This window comes from Antechinus flavipes, chromosome 2 (genome assembly GCF_016432865.1).
Source record: "Antechinus flavipes isolate AdamAnt ecotype Samford, QLD, Australia chromosome 2, AdamAnt_v2, whole genome shotgun sequence".
NCBI classification, from domain to species: domain Eukaryota; kingdom Metazoa; phylum Chordata; class Mammalia; order Dasyuromorphia; family Dasyuridae; genus Antechinus; species Antechinus flavipes.
The window spans coordinates 531,533,286-531,545,387 of NC_067399.1; the positions used below are offsets into that span (position 1 = coordinate 531,533,286).

The 12,102-nt window shown below is 30.5% G+C and overlaps 1 protein-coding gene across 1 annotated transcript in view; it reads left to right on the forward strand.

Moving 5' to 3' along the window:
- The window catches only part of MINDY2 (MINDY lysine 48 deubiquitinase 2), a 120,112-nt gene that overhangs the window by 47,177 nt on the left and 60,833 nt on the right, over positions 1 to 12,102 (forward strand). The window contains exon 3 of the mRNA XM_051980731.1: positions 1,486 to 1,550. Coding sequence (XP_051836691.1) covers positions 1,486 to 1,550 — 65 coding nt within the window. The remainder of the gene's footprint in view (positions 1 to 1,485; positions 1,551 to 12,102) is intronic.

Sequence of the window (12,102 nt, forward strand, 5' to 3'; positions counted from 1 at the left end):
TCGACCATTCTTTTCCTTTTCTTATCAGTTTTTTGTCTTGCTACTTTAATTAATGAATGTTCTTGAGAGGACAGTATTCTACTGAGTGTCATTCCATTAGAACCTTTTTGTATTATGTATATTCTTCATTTTTTCACTAGGATTGAATAGAAGACTTTGTAGACATCTTAGAAGCTGCTTTAATTTCTACTTTTCTTGTTTAATCTCTGAGAGTCCAGGCCCATTTTGATTTTACAGTGAGGCATAAGATAGAATTTTTTAGAAAAGTATAAGTAAATTTATTTTTGCACATGTACACATATAATTAGCATGTGTCTAAATATGTTATATAATAATTAACATATTTATAAATAACTATTTAATGTGAAATGTACCAAATTCATCATTCTGACTCTCCTAAAAGGATAATTAATAGATCTAAATGATTATAGTTGTCACTACATTATCCATATCTTTCATGTTCACTGTCAGGTATGGGCCTGCGAGACATAGAGGAAGTATGACAGTGATTGTTTATTTCATTGTCAACATAATATCATAGAATGGGTATAATCTTCAGTAATGAAGATTGTAACCTAACTATGCTTTTTTGCTTTTGTCCTGTGCAACTAATTGGTGCCTTTCCATAAATCTTTTATAGCCAGCAGAGTAGAAGTCTTTCTTTGGACCTTTTAATCTTTCATGAATATCAGTGCAATTTTTGAGATGTATATCTGTTATCCTTCTTCTCATTTAATGGCTTACCTATCATGCATTCTGGTCATACATACATACACGTGTGTGTGTGTGTGTGTAGATATATATATATATATATATATATATATATATATATATATATATATATATATATGTATGTATGTATGTATGTATGTATATATATATGTATATATATATCCCTTATGTCTTTGATGACACTTGTCATATATAGAGATAATTTTTGGTGGCTCTAGCCTGTGTCTACCATATGTCTTTCCATTGCCCTTTCAGTCACTTTCAGTTTTGATTTTTCTGAGATTGTAGTGAGTTTGATTTATAGTCATATGTACCCTCATCAGGAAAATGTTGCTATTAAAAAGCCATGTTTGTAGACCATGGACTATACACTTTCCAAAATGTGATGTAATCTGTTCTTTTCCCATTCTGTTCTGACCCCTGCTTATTTTCTTACCTATTGACTGTTAATATAGTCCATCAATACATATTCTTTACAATTAATACAAATAATTTGCTCCAAATTAAACAAAATTAAATATACACACTTTTAAAATCTTATACAGAACACAGTGTAACTCTTCTCAAAAATCATAATACAAGTAACATTTTGACAACTTGTATCTGACTGAAATAAATTGTTTATTGTATTTTATGTTAAATTTATTTAAAATGTCATTTTACAATTTAAAGTAAGCTCCCTAAAGCAAAAAACTTGAAAACATATGCCTGTTTTAAAATTTACATTGAATATAATTTTGTTTCTTTTTATAGGAGATTACATTCTTGATGCAAAACCAAAAGAAATTTCAGAAATTCAACGTCTAAACTATGAGCAGGTAATAAAAAAGAATATTTGTTACAAAAGGGAAATCATTTAACATAGTTTAATGTAAATTTAGTATCCCTTGATATATGTAATACTATATTTTTGAAAATTCGTTAACTTAATTCAAATATTACTTTCTCATTTGCATTTTTAAAATAGAAAATGCTGCTTGGCCAAAAAAATTAGGTGTGTGTTTAAGAAGTGTGAATGGATAAATTTGTTCTGCTTCTTCAAGTTCCACTAGTTATTACACGTTGAACACTTAGGACTCTATTTTATACCATTATTACATTAAGGAGGGTTACAAGGAAATAGATTCTCTTGTTTAATTATCTCTTCTTCATAGTTGCTACCTGGCTTTGTGTCAAAAATGGAAAAGAGATTAGAACTGTGTGACTTTGGACAAATCACTTTACTTTTGCTGTATTAATTTCCATTTCTATAAAATGGGAATAATAATAATGCTTAACCTCATGGAGTTGTCAGGATCAAATGAGAAAATTCATTTAGAGTACTCTATAATCAGCATAGTGCTACATAAATGCTAGTTATTATTTGAAAAAAAGAAGGAACAAATCTAATAAAGAAGGGACAGAGAACAAGTAGAGGAGAAAGTACAAAAGAATAAATTAAAGAGAAATACACATTTAACATTATGAATGTAAATGTTATGAACACAACCATGAAATGGAAGAGGATAGTAGAAGTAAATGGAAAGTAGAATCTAACACTATACTGATTACAAAAATAGATACACTTGGAACATAAAGACTTATACAGTTGGAATTAAAAGGATTGGAGGAGAAAAAACAAAACAAAACTATTATCACTTAGTTGAACTTAAAAAAGCAGGAATAGAAATCATCAAATAAAACAATAAATAATAAATTTGATTAAATGAGATAAGGAAACTACATTTTGTTGAAAGACACCATAGACAATAGATGAATTTCAGTACTTTGCTTTATGTACCAATTGGCATAATATTTAAATGAAAAACTATATAATCTATATAGAGAAAAACGGAAAAATTCTAATAGGTTTTCTGTTGAAATCCAAATGGGAATTTTAAAAAAAGTTTGTTATAGATTTCCAAAAATTATTCATTTGAAATAGAAAGGAATATACATTATTTTTCTACTACACATAGCACCTTTACAGAAATTAGCTTTGTATAAGATTAGAAAAATGTTCTTTGAGCCAAATCTAGCCTCTCACCTGTTTTTTTGTACAGTCTGTAAATGAAAAATTGTTTGTGAATTTTTAAATAAAGTGTCATCCCCTGTATTATAGTATAAAACCCTCAAAAACAAATATGGTAAAGCAATAATTAATATTTAATATATTCTTTTCTTGCCACAGTGCAAAAAAAAAAAAATTGTATTCAGTGAAGGGCCATTGAAGAAAGTACTAACCATTGTCTTGAAATTAATTGATGGATCAATAAATAAATTATAAAATGACAGATAATTTCACTAAAGATAATGACACCAACAAGAAAGAAAGAAAGAAAGATATCGTAAAAAGAAATGTGACACAATTTTGGGCATGTAGCCAAAGTGGTCTTTGTTACTATCTCTAAACAACTTAATTGGCAATGGAGAAAATGAACAGATGAATGAATTTGGCATTATAGCTTATTTTAAAAATAGAAAATAAATCAGTTTAAAAGCCCTGATTAAGTAGAACTGTGAAAATCAAGGAAATGATAAACTAAATCGAAAGCAAGAAGACAATTATATTACTAAAACTGACAGCTTAAAAAACCAAAACAAATAATTAGCTAATTTGGCATTTTAGAAGGACAATCAAATTGCCAGTATCCAAAAATGAAAAAAGGAGAATTCACAATAGATGAAGAAAATAGCTTTTGACAAGTACAACACTCATTTCTCTTAAAAATACTGAAAAAAACTTAAGGAATGAGCTAAACCTTTCTTAGTATGTTAATTAGCATTAAATTATCTAAATCTTCATTTGCATTTGGAAGAAATCGAAAACGAAATTCCATTCAAAATAACTATGAAATATATATAAAATACTTGGAATCAACAAGATACACAAAAGAACTATTTAAATACATTTGTAAATCAGTCTTTATGGTAATAGTGATAGACCTATCTGGAGAATTGTTAATTACTCATTATAGTAAGTGAAGCCACTATGATAAAAAATGACAATATTAAATAAATTAATATAGCAACACATTAATTTTTTAGTGCCATACTAGTTAAGTTACCAAAGGATAACTTAATATACCTAGAAAAATTAATAATAGTTCACAGAGCGGTAAAAGATCAAGATCTCAAAGGAAATAATGGGGAAAAATGGGAAGGAAGTAACTTAGCAATACCAAATTTCGAACTATATTACAAAAAGATAATCATCAAAAATATTTTTTTCTGATGAAAAAATACAGAAATTGAAAAGTGGTACAAATTATATAGAAAATATACCAAAGCAGTTGAACTAAATAGCCTATTATTTGATAAACTCAAAAACTCTATCTACTAGGGTAAGGACTCACCAGTATTTAAAAATTAGCTGGGAAAACTGTATAAGTATGAAGTTTGCAGGAGAACATTGTACACAGGACCAGCAAGATTATACAATGATCAATTCTGATAGATGTGGCTTAAACCAGTGAGGTGATTCAGACCAGCTCCAATCCATTTGTGATGGAGAGAGCCATTTTCTGCGTTCAGAAAATGGACTATGGGGACTGAGTGCAGATCATAATAGTACTTTCACTTTTTTTGTTGTTTGCTTGCATTTTGTTTTCTTTTGCCTTTTTTTTTCCTTTTTTGATCTGATTTTTTTTTTTTTTTTGCAGCATGATAATTGTAGAAATATTTATAGAAGAATTGCATATGTTTAACTTGTATTACTTGCCATCTAGGGGAAGGGCTAGGGAAAAGGGAGGGAAAAAAAATTTGGACAGAAGGTTTTGCAAAGATGAATGGTGGGGCAGCTAGGTGGCACCAGCCTTAAAGTCAGGAGAACCTGAGTTCAAATGTGGTCTCAGACACTTAATACTTCCTAGCTATTTGACCCTGGTCAAATCACTTAACCTCAGTTGCTTGGTGGGGAAAGGGGGGTGAGGAGGGAGGAGGAGAAGAAGGATGAAGTGTGAAAATTAATTATTCATGTCTTTTGAAAATAAAAAGCTATAATTTTAAAAAGAAGAAGAAGAAGAAATTGTGTTTGGACCAATACCTTATACAACATATAAACTTAAGCTTCAAATGGATAGTAGATATAAAAGGTTTTATATTATAAGCAAATTAGAGAAACAAAGAAAAAAGTATCTTGCAAATCTATTTGTACATAGATAATTTATGATTAATTGAGGAATAATGAGGATCACAAAAAACAAAATAGGAAATTTTTAATTATATGAAATTCATTTTTGCACAAATAAACCAATATAAGATTGGAAGAGAAGTTCTTAATTAGGAAACAAATCTTTGCAGCAGTTTTTCTATTCTATTCAAGATATATAATGAATTAATTCAGATTTATTAGAATTAAAAATCACTCTCTATTGATAGTTAAAGAATATGAACAAGTAGTTTAAAAAAATTTAATAGTATTTTATTATTCAAAATACTCGTAAAGATAGTTTTTAACATTCATCACTACAAAATTTGTATTCCAAATTTTTCTCCCTCTGCCCTCTCCCCAAGATAGCAAGCAATCTAATACAGATTAAAGATATACGATTTTACTAAATATATTTTCATATTCATCATGCTGTACAAGAAAAATCAGATCAAAAGGGGAAAAGTGAGAAAGGAAAAAAAAACCAAGCAAAGAAACAACAACAACCAAAAAAAAAAAGTGAAAATACTGTGTTTTGATCCATTTTCAGTCTCCATAGTTCTCTCTCTGGATGCGGATGGTACTTTCCATCCTAAGCCTATTGGAATTGCCTGAATAAGTAGATTTCTTCTTTTTTTTAATTTAAATTTTATTTTATTTAATAATAACTTTGTATTGACAGAATCCATGCCAGGGTAATTTTTTTTACAACATTATCCCTTGCACTCGCTTATGTTTCGTTTTTTCCCCTCCCTCCCTCCACCCCCCCTCCCCTCAAGATGGCAAGCAGTCCTATATATGTTAAATATGTTGCAGTATATCCTAGATACAATACATATTTGCAGAACTGAACAGTTCTCCTGTTGCACAGGGACAATTGGATTCAGAAGGTAAAAATAACTCGGGAAGAAAATCAAAAATGCAAATAGTTCACATTCGTTTCCCAGTGTTCCTTCTTTGGGTGTAGCTGTTTCTGTCCATCATTTATCCATTGAAACTCAGTTAGGTCTCTTTGTCATAGAAATCCACTTCCATCAGAATACATCCTCATACAATATCGTTGTTGAAGTGTATAATGATCTCCTGGTTCTGTTCATCTCACTTAGCATCAGTCCATGTAGGTTTCTCCAAGCCTCTCTGTACTGAATAAGTAGATTTCTAAGAAAGATATCCAAGCTATCACTAACTACATGAAAAAAAAAATTCTCTATATCACATAATTAGAAAAATGTAGATTAAAATGGCTCAGAAGCAATCTTATATACATCATATTAGCAAAATTGATAAAAAGGGAAAATTAAAGAAACTGGTGGAACAAAGAATGGTCCAGTGATTCTGGAAAACAATTTGGAATTATAAATTGTATATTTTTTTGAGCCATTAATACCATTTACTAAACCCATAAGAGAGAAATGAAGTAAATAAAGAAATTAAAGAAAGAAGAAATGTCTTACATATAGAAAAATATTTATAAAATCATTTTATAACCTAAAGAATGTTGTATACAGTAACAAGCAGTATTGTTTTAAAAATGACTTTGAGTGAGTTATTTTGTTTATTATAATTGCCCAGATTAACTATACAAAGGACATGAAGAAAGGCATTTGCATATAGAGAAGGAATTATGTATAGAATATTTTTACACACACATACTCCTCTATTTGCATCTAATGATGGCCATTTTAGGTCAGAGAGGGTGGAAGGAAAGGAAGAAAAAAAAAAAGAAATTTACATGATAGTTTTGTTGTATATTTGAAGGGAACAGCAAGTTGTGCCTTTGCACGTGAGATTTGCACTTGGCTTGTGCAATGATCCTTTATTTTATTGTTTTATGTTGTGGAAATGCTTGTTTTATTCCATAAATTAAAAATAAAATAACATTTTAAAATATTTATAGCAGTTTTGTTGTTGTTGTTGTTGTTGTTATAGCAAAGAACTGGAAAGGCTGTGCCCATCATTTAGAAAGTAGCTGAACAAATTATAGAATATGAATATAATGAAAGATTATTGTGTTGGAAGAAATGATAAAAAGAGCAAGTTTTAGAGATTCCTAGGATGCTTTGTATAAACATATGCAACATAACTAGAAGAACAAGATATACTCTAACATTAACACTATAAAAGAGTTTTGAAAGACTTAAAAATTCTGATCAGTACAGTTATCTACCATAATTCCAGAGGACCAGTGACAAAGAAATCTAGCCATTTCCTAAGAGTTGATGAATTAATATGCTAGTTATATATAAAAAAGATACAAGCATTTTTTGTATATAAAACAATCTGTTGTTTGAATTGGCTTATCTGTTTAAAGGGTTTTGCTTTCCTTTTTTTCAGGGTGGGGAGAAGGAAGTTGACATTTGAAATGTGAAATTTAAAGACAAAATATTCAAGAATAATTTTGAAGTTGCAAATTTGGGTGACCAGAATAATGTTTGTATCCTCTATAAAAATAAGTAATTTAAGGGGCAGGTAGTTTGTGTAGTAGATAGAGCACTATCTCTGACATTAGGAGGAACTGAGTTCAAATGTGATAGATACTTAATATGTCCTGGCTGTGTGACCTTGGGCAAGTCACTTAATCCCAATTGCCTCAGCCAAAAAAAAAGAAGAAGAAGAAGAAGAAGGAAGAGGAGGAGGAAGAAGGAAGAAGAGTAAGAAATAGGCAATTTAGAAGGGAGTTGAAACTTCCAGGAAAGATAATGAGTCTGTTTTACACATATTTAGTTTTAGACTAAGCAAGCATGTGGGACAGTCAGATGATGATGTTTATAAGGCAGGTGGCAATATGAAATTAAAGTGGGAGGGGGAGCTGAGGACTGAATTTGCATACTTAAAATCTGCACAGGATGATTGAACACACTAGATTAGATAGAGAGACAAAGAAGAATTGAATTATACATAGCCTTATGTAATTCCCTGAAATTTAGAGATTGTAGTTTTTTATACTTTGGGGGAAAAATTCAATTACTCCTAAATTATCTCTCTGGACTTTTCTATTTTTTAATTCATCACTTTTGCTTATAAATTTATCAAGCCTTTTTTCAATTGAACTATCTTTTGATCTCACTTTGCTTTGTTTTTGCTTTTTAATATTCTAGTAAAATGGTTCTTTCATTGAGTCTTTGTTATTATTTTCTTTTCACAAATAACTACCATACCATTTGAATTTCTTCATAATTGTGCCAAATCCTTCTCTTTGTTTAACTGATGCTAATTTTTCCTTAATTTCTTTAATGGTTTTTATTTTTTAAATCTAGGTTCATGTGTTTTTGCTGAGACCACTTTTGATTTTAATTCATTATTCTTTGTATTTTGTTGTTGTGTTGTTTTTTTTCATGTATTTTTAATTCTTAATGTTTGTTCATTGCAAGTAGGGGTCTTTATTTTGTTTTCTTTTGATTCATTTCTTTTGTTTATTTCTTTTTTTAAAAAAATTCATTTCCCTGAGTGGGTACTCATCAATTGGAGAGTGGCTGAATAAATTGTGGTATATGAATATTATGGAATATTATTTTTCAGTAAGAAATGACCAATAGGATGATTTCAGAAAGGCCTGCAGAGACTTACATGAATTGATGCTGAGTGAAATGAGCAGGACCAGGAGATCATTATATACTTCAATAATATACTGTGTGATAATCAATTCTGATGGACCTGGCCATCTTCATCAATGAGATGAACTAAATCAGTTTCACTGGAGCAGGAATGAATTGAACCAGCTACATCCAGCGAAAAACTCTGGGAGATGACTAAGAACCATTACATAGAATTCCCAATCCCTCTATTTTTGTCCACCTGCATTTTTGATTTCCTTCACAGGCTAATTGTACACTATTTCAGAGTTCGATTCTTTTTGTACAGCAAAATAACTGTTTGGACATGTATACTTATTTTGTATTTAATTTATACTTTAATATATTTAACATGTATTGGTCAACCTGCCATCTGGGGGAGGTGGTGGGGAGAAGGAGGGGAAAAATTGGAACAAAAGGTTTGGCAGTTGTCAGTGCTATAAAATTACCCATGCATATAACTTGTAAATAAAAAGCTATAATAAAAAAAAATTCATTTCCTTTCCTTTTCCTTTTCTGAGACCTAATTATTATTTAAAGTTCTTTGGTTACCTTTCTCCATGTGTTTTGGAACAGAGCAGAATTTGTTTGTCTTCCTGTGGAGAACTTGGTGAGTCTAAGCTCTCTTATGACTTCACACAATGCTATCTTGCAGAAAATTGATTTTTTTAATTATAAGATTTATTTTTTTAAACTATATAGCCACATTATATTTGAAGTTATATATTCAAGTAAAAATGTGATCCTTAAGTTTCCTGGAATCTTAATATCATCAAATATTAGACTTGGAAGATACCTTAGAGGTTATCTGTTCAATACAACCAGTACTTGAGCAAAGATGTCATCTACAGCATAGAAGTCAAACATGTAGCTTGTGGCCAAATGCAGCCCATAATATTTCCTAAAATAGCCAAACTAGATTAAAATATAATTAGGAAACATTTAACTAAATAAATAAAAATATAACAAAACAGATATGAATATTTGATTTTCTAAATCAGTGTGTGCCCATAGGAATCCTTAGGTTAGTGATTCCCCTCCCCCCCTCAATTTGTTTGACTACCACTTCTATACAGTATTCTGAAAATTAGTCATAGCCTCTGTTTGAAGACTTCCGCTAAAGGAGAGCATACTGCCATTCAAACAAATCTAATTGTTGGGATGTTTTATTGACATAGAATTTAAATCAGCTACTTTGCAGCTTTAACAAGTTTTTCATAACTTCCCTCTCAAAATAAGTATAACTCCTCTTCAATATGATAGAATCTCCTTCCTTCTCTCTCTTCCTCTTCTTTTTTCCTCCTCTTCTTTCCTTCCCCCATTCCTTTCTTATTTATCTTTTCTTTCTCTTTCCCCTGCTTCCTCCCTTCTTCTTTCTTTCTTCCCTTCTTTCCTCCCTGTCTCCTTTCTTTCTTTCCATATCAATAGTCATGCTTCTCTTCCAACTTTGACAAAAAATAATAAGCAGAAATAAAGAAAAACAAAACTCTAACAACAGATTCCTGCATTGACCATGGCCAAAAATATGTCCAGTTCTGCAAATTGTGTTTACCACTTCTCTGTCAGAAGATGAGTAGCATACTTTATCATCAGTTTTCTGAAGTTAATGGTTCATCATTTCATTGAACACAATTTTTAAAAATTATAATTTTTATTTTCAAAATACATGCAAAGAGTTTTCAACATCCACCCTTGAAAAACCCTGTTTTTCATATTTTTCTCCCTCCTTTCCCTCCACCTCCTCCTCTAGATAGCAAGTAATCCAATATATGTTAAACATGTGCAATTCTTCTATACATATTTCCACAATTAACATGCTGCACAAGAAAAATCAGATCGAAAAGGAAAAAAAAAAAAAAAGAAAACAAAAAGCAAGCAAGGAACGACAAAAAATCTGAAAATACTATGTTGTGATCCACATGCAGTTTCCACAGCTCTATTTCTGCATTCAGATAGCTCTCTTCATCACAAGTCTATTGGAATTGGCCTGAATCAACTCATTGTTGAAAAGAGCCATGTCCATCAGACTTAATCATTGTATAATTATGTCATTGATGTTCTCTTGGTTTTAGTCACTACACTTAGTATCAATTGAACATAATTCTTTTTTTTTTCAATGATAAAAATTGCTTATTATTTTTGTCAATATCTTTTAACAAGAAAAAAATTGAAAAAATCAATTGAACATAATTCTTAAGTCTTTCAAAGTTCTTTTTCTTTTTTTTTCCCTCTTAAATTTTTATTTTTTTTATTATAGCTTTTTATTTACAAGATATATGCATAAATAATTTTTCAGCATTGACAGTTGCAAATCCTTTTGTTCCAACTTTTTCCCTCCTTCCCCCCACCTCTTCCCCCATTTGGCAGGTTGACCAATACATGTTAAATATGTTAAAGTATAAGTTAAATACAAAATAAGTATACATGTCCAAACAGTTATTTTGCTGTATAAAAAGAGTCGGACTTTGAAGTAGTGTACAATTGGCCTGTGAAGGAAATAAAAAATAGAGGTAATGGGAATTCTATGTAGTGGTTCATAGTCATCTCCCAAAGTTCTTTTCCTGAGTGTAGCTGGTTCATTCATTACTGCTGCTCTATTGGAACTGATTTGGTTCGTCTCATTGTTGAAGAGGGCCACATCCTTCAGAATTGATCATCATATAGTATTGTTGTTGAAGTATATAATGATTTTCTGGTCCTGCTAATTTCTTTTTTTTTTCCTTTTTTCTTTTTCTTTTTTTGCTGAGGCAATTGGGATTAAGTGACTTGCCCAGGGTCACACAGCCAGGAAATATTTAATTCCTGAGGTCCAGATTTGAACTCGGGTTCTCCTGACTTCACGGCTGGCGCTCTATCCACTACATCAACTAGCTGCCCCTGGTCCTGCTCATTTCACTCAGCATCAGTTCATGTAATTCTTTCCAGTCCTTTCTGAAATCATTCTGCTGGTCATTTCTTACAGAACAATAATATTCCATAATATTCATATATCACAATTTATTCAGCCATTCTCCAATTGATGGGCATCCACTTAGTTTCCAGTTTCTGGTCACTACAAAGAGGACTGCCACAAACATTCTTGCACATACAGGTCCTTTTCCCTTCATTAAAATCTCTTTGGGATATAAGAAACTTCTTTTTCTTTACAATGCTATTCAAAGTTGCAGGATACAAAATAAACCCACATAAGTCATCAGCATTTTTATATATCACTAACAAAACCCAACAGTTAGAGTTACAAAGAGAAATTCCATTTAAAGTAATTACTGATTGTATAAAATATTTAGGAATCTATCTGCCAAGGGAAAATCAGAAACTTTATGAGCAAAACTACAAAACACTTTCCACACAAATTAAGTCTGATCTAACCAACTGGAAAAATATTAAATGCTCTTGGATTGGGTGAGCAAATATAATAAAGATGACATTAATACCTAAACTAATCTATTTATTTAGCGCTATACCAATCAGACTCCCCAAAACTATTTTGATGACCTAGAAAAAATAAAACAAAGTTCATATGGAAAAACAAAAGGTCAAGAATTTCAAGGGAATTAATGAAAAAAAAAATCAAATGAAGGTGGCCTAGCTGTACCAGATCTAAAATTATATTATAAAGCAGCAGTTACTAAAGCCATCTGGTATTGGCTAAAAAATAGACTAGTTGAT